The sequence below is a fragment of the Diceros bicornis genome, chromosome 36 (assembly GCF_020826845.1).
Source record: "Diceros bicornis minor isolate mBicDic1 chromosome 36, mDicBic1.mat.cur, whole genome shotgun sequence".
Taxonomy (NCBI): domain Eukaryota; kingdom Metazoa; phylum Chordata; class Mammalia; order Perissodactyla; family Rhinocerotidae; genus Diceros; species Diceros bicornis.
The window spans coordinates 22,485,117-22,502,290 of NC_080775.1; the positions used below are offsets into that span (position 1 = coordinate 22,485,117).

Below are 17,174 nucleotides of genomic sequence, written 5' to 3' on the forward strand. Positions count from 1 at the left end.
TTGCCTCCTCCGAGCTTCTGGTGGTGGCCGTCGATCCCTGACGTTCTTTGGTTCACAGCTGCGTCATCACAATCTCTCCCTCTATCATCTCTCTCTCCTCTTCTTATAAAGACACCAATCTTACAAGGACACCATAAATACCCACCCTATTCCACTGTGACCTTAACTTAACTAATTACATCTGCAATGACCCTGTTTCCAAATAAAATCACATTTTGAGTTACTGAAGGTTAGGACTTCAACATATATTTTGGGGGGACACAATTCAACCCGTAGACAAACAGCAACCTCTAATTTTTATGTCCAAAGGAAGCTGAATATTAGAGGTCACTTGAAGGATGGATAGAGGAAGGCTAAGCTATAAGTGGGATCTTTTCCACCTTTAATACTATTTTACATTTACCATGATTTGATTTAAAATGTCATGATTTAGCAGTCAGAGTTTCGGGACTTTTCATGGCTTTTTAACTTGTTTTTTTCATTGTTCACCCCAACCAACCCCTCCCCCGCACACACACAGAATTACAGACATGCGATGCAGAGCAACTTGCCTAGACCCTAATGACCCCTTGATATTGTAAATGTCTTAAATAAAGGTCATGTGTCTGAACTAAACCTGATGTAAATTTGCATGCACAGAGCCTGCCAACAGCACTGTGTGTGTATAAGCATTTTATAAACAATCCATCTGAAGGAAGATAATAAGGAATTGATGCCATCATTTCATTTTATCAAATACTATTTGAAACAGGATATAGAGTGTGAAAAGCATTTTATTATGCATAGATTTTATCGTAATGCTGTTTATAGTAATAGGAATTTGTTGTATTCCTATTACTATACTATAATAAAGAAACAAGAGATACTGCAAAAATCATAGATCATGTCTGTTTCCTGTTATTGACAATGTCTGCATAGATAAAAAGAATATTTTGGTGTTGTCAATTTTAGGGTTTGCTTATTTTTGTGAGTTGTTTTGGAAGAGAATCTGGAATAAAAGATGGGAAAATTATAACATTCTTTGTTAGAAAATAGAATTTGTCCCTTCTTGAGACTGTATTTTGCTCTAAAAATTACTTATTTGATCGTTTGTATTTCATGGCAGGATTTTCAGTGTCGAACTACGCTTCAAGAACTAAATGCAATCCCTTCTATATTAGATCTCTTGAAGTCAGAATATCCAGTCATTCAGTTGTTGGCTCTCAAAACCTTAGGTGTTATTACACTTGACAAGGAATCCCGGGCAATGCTAAGAGAGAATCAAGGAGTGGACCACCTTATTAAGATCCTAGAGACTAAGGTATTTCTAACATTCAGTCAACTCTCTATGAGGAAGTGTATCTCTCTTAAATATTGTTATAAAATACAAATTGTAGAATTTTTTTTAAATGAACGCTTATTATATTTAAGTATGATACTAAGTATAATAGACTAATTTGCTTATTGCTCCATAGTTTATCAGCATGATTAAATCGGCTATTAAAAACAATTGTTTAAATCTTCTGGTTTAAAAGATTTAAGATTTTTGAATTCTTGTTTATGATCTTCTTCAAGATTTCCTGAAATGCCTAGAATTAGTCTTTTAAACTTTGTCTGCCATAGTTTTCTCTAGGTAAAAGCAATGAGTAATTTACCCCACATTATAGAGGGTAATCTGCTTTACTAAGGCTACTGATTAAAATATTAATTTCACCCAAAAAATACCTTCACAGAAACATCTAGAATAAGGTTTGACCAAATATCTGGATACCATGGCCTAGCTAAGTTAAAACATAAAAATTAACCGTCACAGGTCCATCCCTTGTCAATTTGGCACCATACACATCTCCTTAAATCACACTTCATCTCCAAATAAAAACAATAACAAGGTCTTACTTGCACCTAACGTGATACAACTATCCTGTGCACAACCAAAAATGCACTGACTCTTTCCCCAGAAGAGGATGCAAAGTCCTTGCATGATGTTTACTTTTCTCCTTGACATCCTGTAACGTAAATAAATTAACTAAATACTATTTTATAAAGTCAATACATCTTATGTTACCTAAGAGGGTAAGAGAGGGAAGAAAATAAAGATATTTCATACACACACACACACATTCCTAACAAAATAAGGAAGAAATACTCATGACAATTACAGTCCTTTTTTCTGTAACTGGTCACATGGTTGGTATTTATAACTACCTTCTTCCAATACTCATTCCATAGTCCCTTTGCCCTCAGCAAGTGCCTCAGCTCGTCTTGGTTCTTTGCCTGGTGGGGTGACACACACCTTCATTCCTGAAGGGTCTGGGCCATAGGTAGTCCTGCCTGGGTTGGGTTGTTGTGGTGGTCCATTGACCTTAATCACAGGGCATGGTAATACTAAGGATGCCCTAAGGGACCTCCTCTGTTCCAGACATACTTTTCCTTACCTCTGTTGTAGAGGAGCTATCCATTTTCCCCTTGGTAGTTTGGATCAATCACCCTAGTCAGCACAGTAACTCTCTTCTTTGCCTGTTGATGCAGAGGCATGAGGAGCCCAAAGTGGGTAGATGGCAACCTTAACTTTTAGTTCAATGGAATCATTGTTGTGCCTCCTGGTGGAAGCATTCCTCCCTTTGGAACTAAGACCTTTAGGCCAGCAGAGCATAAGGTCGCGGAGACAGGAAGCAAAAATTTTGCTAGTGGGTCACAAGAGGTAATAATGAGTGATGCCACTCCCATTTCTACCCATTGATCCGTGGACTCATGAACCCTGGCTATGGGAGAAACAGCACCATGTATTGGACACTGATTCAGAGCATATACAGCCTTCTGGAGAACCTTGCTTCAGCCCTGCAAGGTATTGCCACCTAGCTGGCCCTGGACAGGAGTCTTAAAAAGGCCATTCTATCAAGCCAGCTGCTTCAGGATGATGGGGAACATGGGAAGGCCAGTGAATTCCATGAGCATGGGCCCATTGCTGCACTTCTTTTGCTGTGAAGTGAGTTTCTTGATCAGAAGCAATGCTGTGTGGAATACCATGATGGTGGGGCATCCTTTCTGTTTCTCTCATTTTAAGGATTTCCACCTTAAATTTTTAGCTGTTTAAGTAAGGCTGCAGTTTTCCACTGCTATGGAGATTCAGGAGATTCCTCAGGCAAGAAAGCCACACACTCACAATACTTCCCTCTACCTGTTGGAGATTTTAAGGTTTATACTTCCCTTCAGCTTCTGACTGATTTTTCAAAAAATATTTTCTTCTGCTTTTAAAATAGTTGTTGGTGGGAAGTTATATGAGCAACTTTACTTGGATACCATTACCAGAAGTTTCCATTAATTATTTTTTATACATAAAACATTTTGGAGTAGGGGAAATGAGAAAAGATGGGGCAAATGAGTAGAGAGAATGATGTTCTGTTAATAAACAGAACTGTTTGCTTGAGCCTCTGTCACGACAAAATTAATTACATTATGTTCTGACTGACCTTAGTCTCTCTTGTAAAATGTGGAAAGCATAAATTTCTTTTAGTAGAACTTGCTAGAGTTGTGATGTTTTTTTCTTATTAGGAATTTAATGACCTTCACATAGAAGCACTTTCGGTGATAGCCAATTGCCTCGAAGATATGGATACCATGGTGCTGATTCAGCAGACAGGGAGTCTGAAGAAGCTCTTATCATTTGCAGAAAACTCTACAATTCCTGATATTCAGAAGAATGCAGCAAAAGCAATTACTAAAGCAGCTTATGATCGTATGTCTCATTTTATATAAACTAAGCATACATATTTCCTTTTATACTCTTAATTTTGATTGGTACTAACAAACACTAGAGTATTTGTCTGCTTTTAAATGACCATTTGAGAATAGCGCTGCACTTACTACTTAAGGCCAAAATTCATCTCAGTGCCAATGAGTTAAAATAGAGATTATGTTGTCAAGGATGTAATAACCTCAATGTGCTTTAATTATACCCCTATCTTTTTTAAACAATCCATTCTTAAATTAAATTTTAAGCTTTTATTTCTCTTGATTTTGGAATTATACAGAATTTATGCATTGTTTGTGATCATGAAAATGTTGTTTCAATAAATCCGCATTTGGAGTGATATCTATATAGTAATTTCAAGTTTCAGCTGGAGGCTAGCAGTGCTATGTTATATAGCTGTGAAAAATAATATGCTCATACTATATACATAATACAATTTTCACTTCAGTGGCAAGCTACGTTGACATAAATCTGTAAAATATGAGAGATTAATTACATCACAAGCACCGAAGATGAAATTATAGTTTTAATTTATGTATATTTAGAGTATTTTATTTAATAAAAGATGTGATTTTATTTCCCCCTTCCACATCACTTCTCTTATAAATGGCAACAGCTTTGACTAGTTTAAGTGATTTATATTCTAAACATATATACTCACATCTGTATATATGTCTGTGTGTATATTATGGGAAACATTTCCTTTTCCACCCATGCTGGATTTCTTCAAGGCAAAGTTTTAATGCAGTCAGCCGAATTCCACTATCCAGTACACTGCTAATATAGAGAGGCCTTGTGAGTTACATTATAAATGCCAAATTTAAAGACAGGCTGTAAAATTAAGGATTTTAATATTGGCAAAAGTTGATTGATTCAGTATTCTGTCCAATGGAACTTAGACCTTATCATATCCGGTCAGTTCTGTTTTCTGTCTATCCCAGGCCTTCTTAGCTCTTTGAGACCCAAAGGGAGGGCCGTGAGAAAATATGGACAATGTCAAACCTAAAATTTTTGTATATCTCCACTTCTCCTTGGTCTGGTGTGGCTGGGCCATTCAAAGATTGTTCCAGCCCCTCTTGGGGTAGTGAATTTCATGAGTTTATTACCCATCATGTGACATAGTAGCGGAAAGAGCACTGGATGCAGAGCTCCTGGTGTTCTAGTTCTACTAGTAGTTCCACGGCAGTGACCTTGGTGTGTGACTCTGAGTAAACTACAGCCTCTCCGGACCTATTTATTAAAGATTTATTGAGTCCCCACTTTGAGTCAGTAAACCCAGAACCGGCAAGTAAACGTGATCACAATGCAGTGTTAATGGCACTTGATGATGGGAGGACAGGGTCCCCCAGGAGGGCCCCCTAATGCAGACTTAGATCAGACAAGTCTTCCTGAAATAGGTGATCTAAAAGCCAGGACCTAGAGTAAATAATAGAAACTGGCTGGGCAAAGAAGGGCCTGGCGGGAGGGGGAGGATCAGCATTGCTCTAAGGAGAAGAAACAGTGCGTGTAAAGGCCAGAGAGGGACAGAACGTGGTAAATTCCAGAACTGAAAGTTTTCAGAACAGCTAGTGAATAGAATGCCGCAGAAAATGGAGAGTTAAGGCTGTGGAAGCAATGAGGAGGCAAATGCTAATGGACATTGTAAGCCAAGTTAAGGACTTTGGACTTGATTTTGATGACTTAGAGAGGAGAGGGAACATTATGGATTTTCACTTTTTAAAGAAAGAGCACTCTTGCTGCAAGGACACAGAGTGATCAGGAAGGGGATTGCTGCGGTGATGTAGGCGAGAGGCGAATGTCCTGAAACAGAGGCATGGTGGTTGAGATGGCTCAGAGGCATTTTTGAGAAGAACCACCAGCGCAGTGCTTGGCACACTGGGGAGTCCATAAGTGTTTATTGAATGACTACATGGGTTGGGGAGGAAGAAGGTGATGTCAAGGACAAGGCTGGGTTTCCGGCTTGGACAGCTAGAAGTAGAATGGTGCCGCTCACAGAAATGGGGAACTCAAGAAGAGGAGCAGGTTTTGATTGAAGGAAAGGAAATGAGTTCTATTCCTTTTTTTTTTAAATTGTGGTAAAATACACATAATATAAAATTTACCATCTTAACCATTTTTAAGTGTACAGTTCAGTGGCATTCAGTAAAGTCACATTGTTGTGCTACCATCACTACCATTCATCCGCAGAACTCTTTTCATCTTGCAAAACTGATACTCTGTACCAATTAAACAATAAGTCCCCACTTCCCCCTCCCTACAGTCCCTGGCACCCACTATTCTTTCTGTCTCTATGATTTTGACTACTCTAAGTTCTTATACAAGTGGAATTATACAATATTTGCCCTTTTGTAACTGACTTATTCACTTGGCATGATGTCCTCAAGGTTTATCCATGTTGTAGCATGTGTCAGAATTTCCTTCCTTTTTAAGGCTGAATAATATTCCATTGTATGTATACACTGCATTTTGTTGATCCATTCATCCATTGTTAGATACCTGGGTTGCTTCTATCTTCTGGCTATTGTGACTAATGCTGCTATGGATGTACAAATCTTTCTTTGAGTCCCTGCTTTCAATTTTTTGAGTTATATACCCAGAAGTGGAATTGCTGGATGATATGGTAATTCCATGTTTAATATTTTGAGGAATTGCCATACTGTTTTCCACAGTGGCTACGTCATTTTATATTCCCATCAATAGGGCACAAGGGTTCTGACTTCTCCACTTTCTCACCAACACTTGTTATTGTCTGTTTATTTGATAGTAGCCATCCTAATTGGTGTGAGGTGGTATCTCATTGTGTTTTGATTTGCATTTCCCTAATGATTAGTGATATTGAGCTTCTTTTTCCTGTGCTTATTGGCCATGTGTATATCTTCTTTGGAGAAATGTCTATTCAAATCCTTTGCCCATTTTTTAACTAGGTTGTTTATTTTGTTGTTGTTGAGTTGTAGGAGTTCTTTTTATATTCTGGATATTAACTCCTTATCAGATATGTGATTAGCAAATATTTTCTCCCATTCTGTCAGTTACCTTTTCACTCTGTTGATTGTGTTCTTTGATGCACAGATGTTTTTAATTTTGATGTGGTCCAATTTATCTATTTTTTCTTTCGTTGCCTGTGCTTTGGGTGTCATATCCAAGAAATCATTAACAAATCCAAAGTCATGAAGTTTTCCCTTATGTTTTTTTCTAATAGTTTTATAGCTTTAGCTCTTATGTTTAGGTCTTTGTTCCATTTTGAGTTGTTTTTGTGTATATGGTGTAAGGTAAGGATCCAACTTCCTTCTTTTGCATGTGGGTTTCCCAGTACCATTTGTTGAAATCCATTCTTTATTTGTAACACAGAGAAATTCAACCAGATAGTCTTTAAGTCCCATCTGGCACTTAATGTTTTATGAATCTACCTCCTTATGTTAGTTCTAAAATGACTACATTCTAGTTTCAAATTGTGTCTTCTCACTCTTTATTTTAGAATCTAATGACTAAATCTGTATGTATTTGATCTATGCCGTTTGTGATTTTTTTCACATTCTCTTTAACCATCACTTTCCCAGACTGAAGAATCCTTATCTTGTTTAGTCTCTCTCCATACATCATATCCTCAGGCTATCCTGTAATCATTCTCTTACCTTTTCTGGACTTTCTCTTGTTCATGATACCCTCCTTGAAGTGTGGTGATAAGTATTATGAACAGCATTTTAAAAACATGCACCATTATTTATATGATAGAAAGATGGGTTATTTTATGAATATTTTCAGTTTCAGTCTTAGGAATCTCATATTTTAGTCAGCCTTTTGACCATGGCAGCATTATTGGTACAACCCTTTGAGGTAAAGACCTATAGTGCACCCCAGATCCGATTTTTCTGTAAGGACTCTGAGCTCAAAGTCTTTCATTTTAAATTCTAATATTTCTGACTTGTAGTTTAAAAAATGCAAAATTTGATTCAAGGATAATAATGCATTTTCACTGAGGCCTTGTATATAGTTAATGTGTACAAGTGTTCTATGAAATCTTGAAAAGGTATACTCTTTGCTTACTACTTAACAAATATTTATTATATGCATTCTATATGCAAGGCACTATTCTAGAAGATAAGGATAAACAATGAATGAGATAAGTGAATAAATATTTGATGAATAGACAAAAAGATGTATTTCCTGTGGAATGTAGAATTTGATATTTATCTTTTAGTTCAACTTTATAAATTATATTGTACAGTTCTTTTTGTCCTTATTTATTTTTTATCTACTTTGATCTATCACAGATGAAGAGTAGTATGTTAAAAGTTTCCCACTATGTTATTTCTGTTGATTTTCTCTTGTAGTTTTAGTTTAGTTAACCTTGCCGTATTTGATATTGTTTTATATCCAGTACTGATTTTTTAAAAATCTATCAAATTCTAATTTAATATTAAGATTGCCATGTATCGTCAAACGTGGTCTTGGCAGAAAACAGCTCTGTAAACTCCAGATGCTTTAAATAAAGAGACAGATGAAGGGACAACTTTCAGAAGTATAGTTAGAGTTAGCGGAACAAACAAAGTGATGAGGTTCCCACAGATGAGCAATATTGTGAAACCTTCACTACCACTAGATCCAAAGGCAAGGCGACGAAACCCTGTTAGATTTATTTTTACAATGATTAGGCCTTCTTTCTGACATCATGTTAATGCTTTCTGTGTTTTATTTTTCTACGCTGTCTCCTTTGCTTGCTTTCTTTCTTTTTGTTATATAGATTTAAAAAAGTTTTTTTAAATGGTTATTTTAAACATAAAGTTACTATAGTTAAGATAGCGTTTTTGCTTCCATAACTCTTCCCCTTCCCAATGTTTATAAATTTCATAGGGGTTATAGATTCTCCTCTCTAAAATCTACATAAACCTCTCTTTGTTGAGAATCGCTTTGCGGGCCGTCCCGGTGGCGTAGTAGCTAAGTGCACGCGCTCCACTTCAGCAGCCGGGGGTTCGCGGGTTCGGACCCCGTGCACGCACCAATGCACCGCTTGTCAAGCCATGCTGTGGTGGCATCCTATATGAAATAGAGGAAGACGGTCATGGATGTTAGCTCAGGGCCAATCTTCCTCACAAAAAAAAAAAAAGAAAGAAAGAATCACTTTGCCATTACATTCAATTTCATCCACATTTACCGTTTAGCATTATGTACATACTGGATCTATTTCAGTGTACGTTGTAAATTTCTCATAATAAAACATACTCATTCTTTTTTTTTTTGGTGACAAAGATCAGCCCTGAGCTAACATCTGTTGACAGTCTTCCTCTGTTTTGTATGTGGGACACTGCCACAGCATGGCTTGCTGAGCGGTGCATAGGTCCACACCCGGGATCCAAAGCTGCGAACCCCGGGCTGTGGAAGTGAGCAGGCAAACTTAACCACTATGCCACCGGGCAGGCCCCGTACCCATTCTTAAGATTTTAGTTTTGATTCATTTCTCAATTAACAAGAGTATATTTTTTCAGTTAAAAAAATTTTTTTTATTCAGAGATAGGCAAGTGGTGTATTTTTCAAGACCTTACCTCTGAATATTTGTTGCCTTCAAGCATATACGACAGTTTAGCTGGGTTTGGAATTCTCCTCATTGCATTTTCTCCTCAAATCACTATAAACGTTGCTTTTGTTGAGTCTGAGTCTAAGGACAGCTGGATTTGCATTCTTTTGTATATAAGATGTTTTCTTTTTGTATTTGGGTAGAATCCTTATCCTAAGAGTTCAAAAATTTGGCCAAAATGTGTCTGAGACTCTCTCTCTGCTTATAACATGGTGAAGCCTTTTGATCTCCAGAATCATGTTTTGTTTATTTTCCCTAACGTAACACTATTTTTTATTATACTTTTGATTATTTTTGTTTCATTTAATATTTTTCCCTGGGAATATTTATTATTTTTAGATCATCTCTGTTCTCTTTTGTCCATGCTTATTATACATTCTTTCATAATTTTTGTTTTTTTGGTGAGGAAGATGGGCCCTGAGCTAACATCTGTTGCCAATCTTCCTCTTTTTGCTGAAGAACACCTATGCCCATCTTCCTCTATTTTGTATGTGGGATGCTGCCAGAACATGGCTTGATGAGCAGTGCGTAGGTCCATGTCCCGGATCCAAACCCACGAACCCCAGGCTGCCAAAGTGGAGCACACAAACTTAACCACTATGCCACCGGACCGGTCCCCATAATTTTGGTTTTTAATGTTTTGTTCACCATTTCATGAGGAGTGCTCTGCCTAGGCCTGGTATTAGTGAATAGACAAGGCTTACAGGGTGCTCTTTGCCTATATTCCCCATCAATTGAGATGGCAAGGGAATCGTTTAGCCCAGTTTTGTATGATGATGAGGCTTCCCTCTAATGTGGTGTCACAACACTAACATGCTATTTCCTCCCCGTCCCACTGGTTATAGAGGAAGAAGCTGACCTAAGTTTGGAGCATTCTGCAAATCCCATAGTTGTTCACTGATCACAGGTAGTTTATGGGAGTTTGTTTCTTCCTCTCTTGCCCCTGCCTCAGGATCCTCTTTTTCTCCTTTTCTGTACAATGAACCTCTTTGAAAGACCAATCAATTTTAAGTAACTCCATCTCTTCATCTTATCTCCATCCCTTAACCTACTGCATTTGACTTCTGCCTCCACCATTCTGCCTAAACGGTCCTTGTAGAATTTGACATTGACCTTCCAGCTCCTAAATCCTACAGACACGTTTTCCATCTTTTCTTTGCTTGATCTCTCTGTGCATTCCACACTGTTGATGGCCCCCTCCTCCTTAAAACTCTTCTAGCCCTTGATTTCTATAACACTCCCCTCCTTATTATCCTAATCTCCAGACCAACCCTTTACCTTCACCAGCTTCCTCTCCTCTGCCTATCGTTTCAATATTAAACCTCCTTCCCATCTTCTGTCTTGTTCTCTTTTCAATCTCCCTGAGTAGTTTAACTTATGGCCATTTCAGCTGACTCCTTATTTGCTTATGAATCCCAAATCTGTATCTATATATGACCCGTCCTCTGAATTCCTTTGTATTTCTGATGACTTCCAAGCAACGTTCAACTACGTAGCCCAAACTCAACTTTTGAGGAGTCTTGTATTTCTTTGAAAATCTGATGAAAGAGTACCCCCTCCCAAATGCGCATATGTACAAAATTCTGCATATAATTTCAGGGAGCTCATGGACTGCCTGAAGCCCATCTATGCCTTCTGGATCCATGGACCCCAAGTTAATAACTCTTGGACTAGGAGAAACAGTATCAAGTTCAGATGCCCTAGCTTGGAATCAGAGATGCTTCCATTTTATACAATCATATGGCCATTGGTTATCAATTGGATCTTGCTCAGACTCTCTCCCTTGTGCTCTGGAGCATATAACTTATGCTAGAGCATAATTTTGTACACATTTGCTCTGGTTTAGGTCCTCAGTCTGGATTCTGATTTTGGAAGTCCTGTTTTGATCTATTGGCATTTATGTTCTTCAAATGGCTGGGCTTAGAGGGAAAATTAAATTTTCTAATTTTATTGCCTTTTGAGGTGTCAATAAAATAACAGATTTTTCTTTCTGCCTGTAAGAAATTTTAGAACGTACTTTCTCATGCTTTAACTTAGTGTAGCCACTCTGCTTTAAATATGCTCTCAGTTTCCTCACACCATAGCCTTCATCTATCCCTGCTATGCTAGATTAATGTGTGAACTAAGGTAGTCTGACCCTGCTACTTTGGAATACCAAGTAAGCACAGCACAAAAGTTAGCTTCCATTGCTTAGCAGAACTCCGTTTTCCAGATGGGAAGAGATTTACATCTACCCTAACATCACTCGACCAACTGCCCATCTGTGTTACAGTAGAGATCCTTCACCATTGTCTGGCAGGTTTCATCTATTACTGTAGAAGCTTACATTTTATAATTCAGCTTACTTAACTGGTAGCCTTCCTCTATCCTTTCTGGCGTAATCTCCTTCCTTCCTAAATTGTTTCCATGTTTGGTAACTGAACAAACACTGGAAAAGTATATCAAATGAATCTTCAAATCCAATGGATGCAGAGATGGTTTAGTTTTCTTACAGCTTGATTCTTGGAGTCTCTAGAAAGATACGTGATTCCACAAAAATTCAAGCTTTCTCCTTATCTGCATATCCCAATAAATCATCAAGAGCAAACCCTCTCCTGATTGGAAGTGTCACCGACTAGGCAGACTCGAGACACTCAAGGGTGGGTTTGGAAGCAATTAACTGTTTCTCCAAGTTGTTTTTTTCCTTTTGTATGTTAAGAAGATGTAACCACCAACCATTCTGAAACTGACCAAGCCTCCCCACAAGAGCTATGCCCATGACCTTTGCCTTTCCTTTAATGCTAAAATCTCTCCAGGAGGAGCTTAGGCTTCCTTACCATAACCTGCAGTGTATGTGGAAGCATGTTTTCCAACTGAGCCTGTGCAAGTGAATACCCACCTCTCCTTTTTGAATATTCATTCCCCATCCGAAATAAAAGTTCCTGCTTCCCTTTGTTCCAGGATGCCATGACTTTGGAAATGATTCCTCATGGCCTCCTATTTGCTGCAAATACACTTTACTTGGTGAGACAACTTCCACTGGTGTAGAGTCTTATTTAACTCACCAGGAGGTGAGCCCACTTGGTTCGGTAACAGAAGGACAGGGCTTTGAGAACATCTCTCCATTCCAAGCTTATCCAGAAGCAGAATTCCCCTAAGGACTCTGAACTGCCTTAGCCATAACAGTTGCGGGTGGAACTGCCCACCTACGTCCAGAACACAATATTAGAACAAAAACAACATCCTGTTCCCTCAAGCCTGTGCCAGAGGATAGATTGGCATCTTCCCCATTTACCTGATTATTCTCTTCTATTTTTGTTGATTTATTTCCCTTTTAATGCTGTTTACCTGGCCAGATCCTCCTTGCCTCCATTCTAAACTTTGCCTTCTTTTCAGAGCCTACCTGTATTTCTTGTCTACTCTTTCTATATCAACTGTGGCCTTCCTTGACCTCTGTCTGCCAGACCCAGACAGATATGGCATGCCTGATTTTACATTAGACATGCTTTATTTTATATTCATAACAATGATAAACTCTAAAAACTTAATGTGGATTAACAAAGTTATCTCCTAATATTTCTATATTGAAAGTAAATAACCATGAAGACATTTTAAACTAATTTTCCACAATTAGAAAACTCCACAAGTAGGTTTTAACAAATATTGCTCCTTATATTTGGCTTTCCATGGTGGAGATGCATGTTAAAACTTTACTTAACAAACAAAACTTAAAGAATGTGTATTATGTGTTTGTGTGTTGTGAACCATCAGTGTTCATTTATAACATTTTCTTTTCACTTTACATCATCATCAAAAAAATTTTGTAGTCATTGCATGTCCAAAACACAGTTGAAACACACAAACACATAATACACATTCTTTAAGTTTTGTTTGTTGAGTAAAGTTTTAACATGCATCTCCACCACGGAAAACTGAATCAGTATGCCCTTGACCTGGTACCAGGAAGAGGAAGGTGTTAATTACCGTGTTGCCACAAGGTTTATGAACTGGCATTAACAGCTCAGCGGGGACAAAGGTGGCACAATGGCAACTTCTGAGAATGGTGAAGAAAAGCATCATTACCTACAGATTTACTTTCACTTACAAAACCTCATGCTTTTTATTTGAGTGATACTCAACAAATGTTATTTTTAAAGCACATTACTCTCGTAGTAGCATAATTACCTTACCATCTTTATTATCTGCATAATTAAAACGTAAATACTTCTCAGTGTAGCAATTCAGTGAAGATACTTGGTTAATATGTTAATTCATCCTTTAAATCTATTACAGCCATGCTGCAGTCAGCACTTTTGAGGTTTGGTGAACACAGCTGGAATTTCAGAACACTCCCAGCAGGACTGAGAAACTAATTGCCCACAGTACTTAAATATTTAAAAAAAAAATCTTTCCAATAATTGCATATATACTGTTTTTTGAATGCGACAATTACATACTCCAAAGTTAGTCTTTTCAAAATAATTATTTTGGCCCATTTTCCTGATAGAATCTACACTCAGATTGTTCTGTTTAGGAAAGTTCATTTAGAGTCATCTGGGAAGGCTTAATTATAAATCTAAGCATTTTAGGTCAGAGATTCTAGAAAAGTCTCTGATCTTTTTTATTCAGGAAAACTACATATATTTTAAAACATTTTGGGAGCCACCTACTTGAAATTTAAGTATTAATTACAGCTTTTTTTTATGAAACAGTTATGGCCTGCCTGAATTCTAATTTTGAAAGGATCAAGGGATTAAAATGATAGGATTACAGGACATGGTTCATGATTGGTTTAAGATGAATGAACAGAAGTGTTAGTAACTTAGTTTGTGCCATTTAATGGGCAGATTGCTGGCATATATCTCTGTATCAGGCCAAAGAAGTATTTGCAAATATGGTGACATCTGAATGGGATACTGCTTCTGGGAAAGGGGGCGATTTTACAAAATCATTGCTGAGAGGAGACAGAAATCATTTATTAACTTTAAAATGGAAACCTAGTTGCTATAATTTCTGAAGATATTTCTGGAAAAACACAATTAATATATGTACAAGTAATGAATTAGTTCCACATGTAGATGTAATCTAAATTAATATCAGCATTTTTGCAGAGATTTTTATTCTAACAGAATATTCTTTCTTATATGTCAAGATCCTAAGAGCATATATTACACATTCTTCTATTTTAATCATATAAATTAATCATGTAAATTAACCTTTATAAAGGTTAATTAATGGGGAATCAAACCTATGACAAAATTATTTGAAGGAATTCTAAATAAAAGAATTATTTGTAAGCTGTTTCTCTTCAAACTAGTCTCTGGTACCTCTTACGGCATTAAAACTGAGTTTGGCTTAATATATCTTTTCTAGTACATGCTTTTAATAAATAGTAACTTATTTAGAATTAACTATAGAACACAAAACAAAAAATTAGGTTTTAATGTTCTAATTTAGTTTAATGCAATATTTGCTTTAATATAGTAATCATATTGTCATTTATTAAAAGAATCAAACGAAATCAAGAGAAAAACATTAGGGAGCAAAAAGAACATTAAAAATACTTTGGTTTTTAATTTAGTGTTTTATAATGGGGTGAATATCATGGTATGTACTTAGAGTCATGACTTTATTTGTTTTCAGATAAAAAGACTATGCTAATATATGTTTATATTATGTTTACGGTAACTTAGGAATTAAATAATTCTTTTAATTTTTGCTACATCAGCATGTATTGTAACTTAAGATAAAAGATGATTATGATTTTTTGATATGATTATAATAAATTCCTTAAGACATGGGATCGTACTTTATTACTCATTTTTACTTTCTTCTTTTCTCTTCAGCATCCAGCTCACCAGTTGGTACATTTTAGGCGTTCTTAAAATATTGGGTTTTGTGTTTAAAATGAATGTCAAATAAACAAGTTTTTGTCCTTAGTGAGAAGATAGCACGTGTGAACACAACGCCAGGCCAGGCACATGACTGGTATTAAATAAGTTGTTGCTAAATCTGAAACTTGCTTCTTTCTTATTATAGAATTTTCTTTGCCATAGTATTGATATCATGTAAGCGAAAAAGAAAAAAAGGCAATATCCATAATTCATTTTGCATAACCTCTCTGTTCTAAAGGTTAAATGGTTCGAAAAAACTATCGCATTTTGGATGGGGAAGTAGTTATACTTGCACAGCTTTTGCAGCAAAATTTTGATTGTTTTCCTTTTGGTTTATGAAAGCTGAAAATAGAAAACTTTTTCATGAACAAGAAGTTGAAAAGTGCCTTGTAGCCCTTTTGGGTTCTGAAAACGATGGAACTAAAATTGCTGCTTCCCAAGCTATTTCGGCCATGTGTGAGAATTCAGGCAGCAAAGAGTTTTTCAATAATCAGGGTAAGCTAACTGGAGAAAACCATTTGGAATATTTTTAGGTTATCATATTGTCGTTTACATGGATGTTTGCAAAGTCACATTTTTACCTTTTTTTTCTGTAGGGATTCCACAGTTAATTCAGTTGCTGAAAAGTGACAATGAAGAGGTAAGGGAGGCTGCAGCCCTTGCCCTGGCTAATCTGACCACTTGCAATCCTGCCAATGCCAAGTAAGTACAAAAAGACTCATTCAGCACTGCCTTACTATGGGATATCTAACAGTCCAAGATGTCCTCATTTTAATCTTTTGGCTTTCAAGGCAGTTTACATATTCGTTCAAATGTTCTATCTTAGGTTATTCCTCAGAAACCCTTATGAAAATAAAAGTCATCACTTAGGCCTGTTTTCCAAAGACATTACAAAATCTTGACTCTTTCCCGGCTTGTTGGGAAAATGCGTGGGCCTTTTGATTCAGGCAACAGGCTAACGCTTGTGGAAGGTTCCAGTACAAATAAAACTGGATAATGCTGGAAATATTAAAAATGACATTACATAAACATTTGATAAAGCTAGAAAAAAATTTTAAGATCCATTTTAAAAGGACATAAACATTGGATAAATCTAGAAACATTTAAAAAGTCAATTTAAAACAACATATTACAGGTAAATACTAAGAAGAAAGGTTGAAAAGGAAAGCCTTCTGTATTCCAAGCACTGTGGTATGTGGTTTATATTCATTTAAAAATTTAATTATCGAGATAATCCATCAACTAATGAGGAAAGTGAGGCTCTGCCAGGTTACCTAATTTTCCTGGGAACATATATTTATTAAAATAGCTGAGCTGGAAATTAAAACCAGATCTGTTGGACTCCAAAGTCTGTGTTATTTCCTCTACAGAAGATAAGGTTGTCTTATAAAACAGTAAGAATTTCTTGAAGGCAGCTTTCATAAATAAAATAATTATTTACCCTCCGTATATTTGGTCTGAGTGTTAGTCAGGGTTCTCTAGAGAAACAGAACCCATCAGAGATATGTATGAGGAGATTTATTATAAGAATTGGCTCATGCGATCATGAAGGCCGAGAAGTCCCATGATCTGCGATCTTCAATCTGGAGAACCAGGAAAGATGGTGATGTAATTCAGCCTGAGTCTGAAGGCCTGAGAAGCAGGAGTGCTGATGTCCAAGAGAAGAAGATGGTTGTCCCAGCTCAAGCAGCGAGCTAATTTGCCCTTCCTCCTCCTTTTTTTGTTCTGTTTGGGCCCTCAACGGATTGAATGATGCCCACCCACATTGGTGAGGGTGATCTTTATTTAGTCTACTGATTCAAACGCTAATCGCTTCCAGAAACACCCTCACAGACACACTCAAAAATAACGTTTTACCAGCTATCTGAGTATCCTTAGCCCAGTCAAGTTGACACATAAAATTAACCATCACAATATGGTAGTTATTAACTTTCATATATTATTGTTTTATGGCATTGTGGCTAAAATTACTCTTTGCTAACTTGAAATAAATCCACCT

The 17,174-nt window shown here is 36.8% G+C and overlaps 1 protein-coding gene across 1 annotated transcript in view; it reads left to right on the forward strand.

The window, feature by feature from the left end:
• ARMC3 (armadillo repeat containing 3) overlaps positions 1-17,174 on the forward strand; it is a 93,280-nt gene that overhangs the window by 31,767 nt on the left and 44,339 nt on the right. The window contains exons 6-9 of the mRNA XM_058532565.1: positions 1,106-1,300; positions 3,532-3,715; positions 15,518-15,670; positions 15,772-15,877. Of these exons, the coding sequence (XP_058388548.1) occupies positions 1,106-1,300; positions 3,532-3,715; positions 15,518-15,670; positions 15,772-15,877 (638 nt within the window). The remainder of the gene's footprint in view (positions 1-1,105; positions 1,301-3,531; positions 3,716-15,517; positions 15,671-15,771; positions 15,878-17,174) is intronic.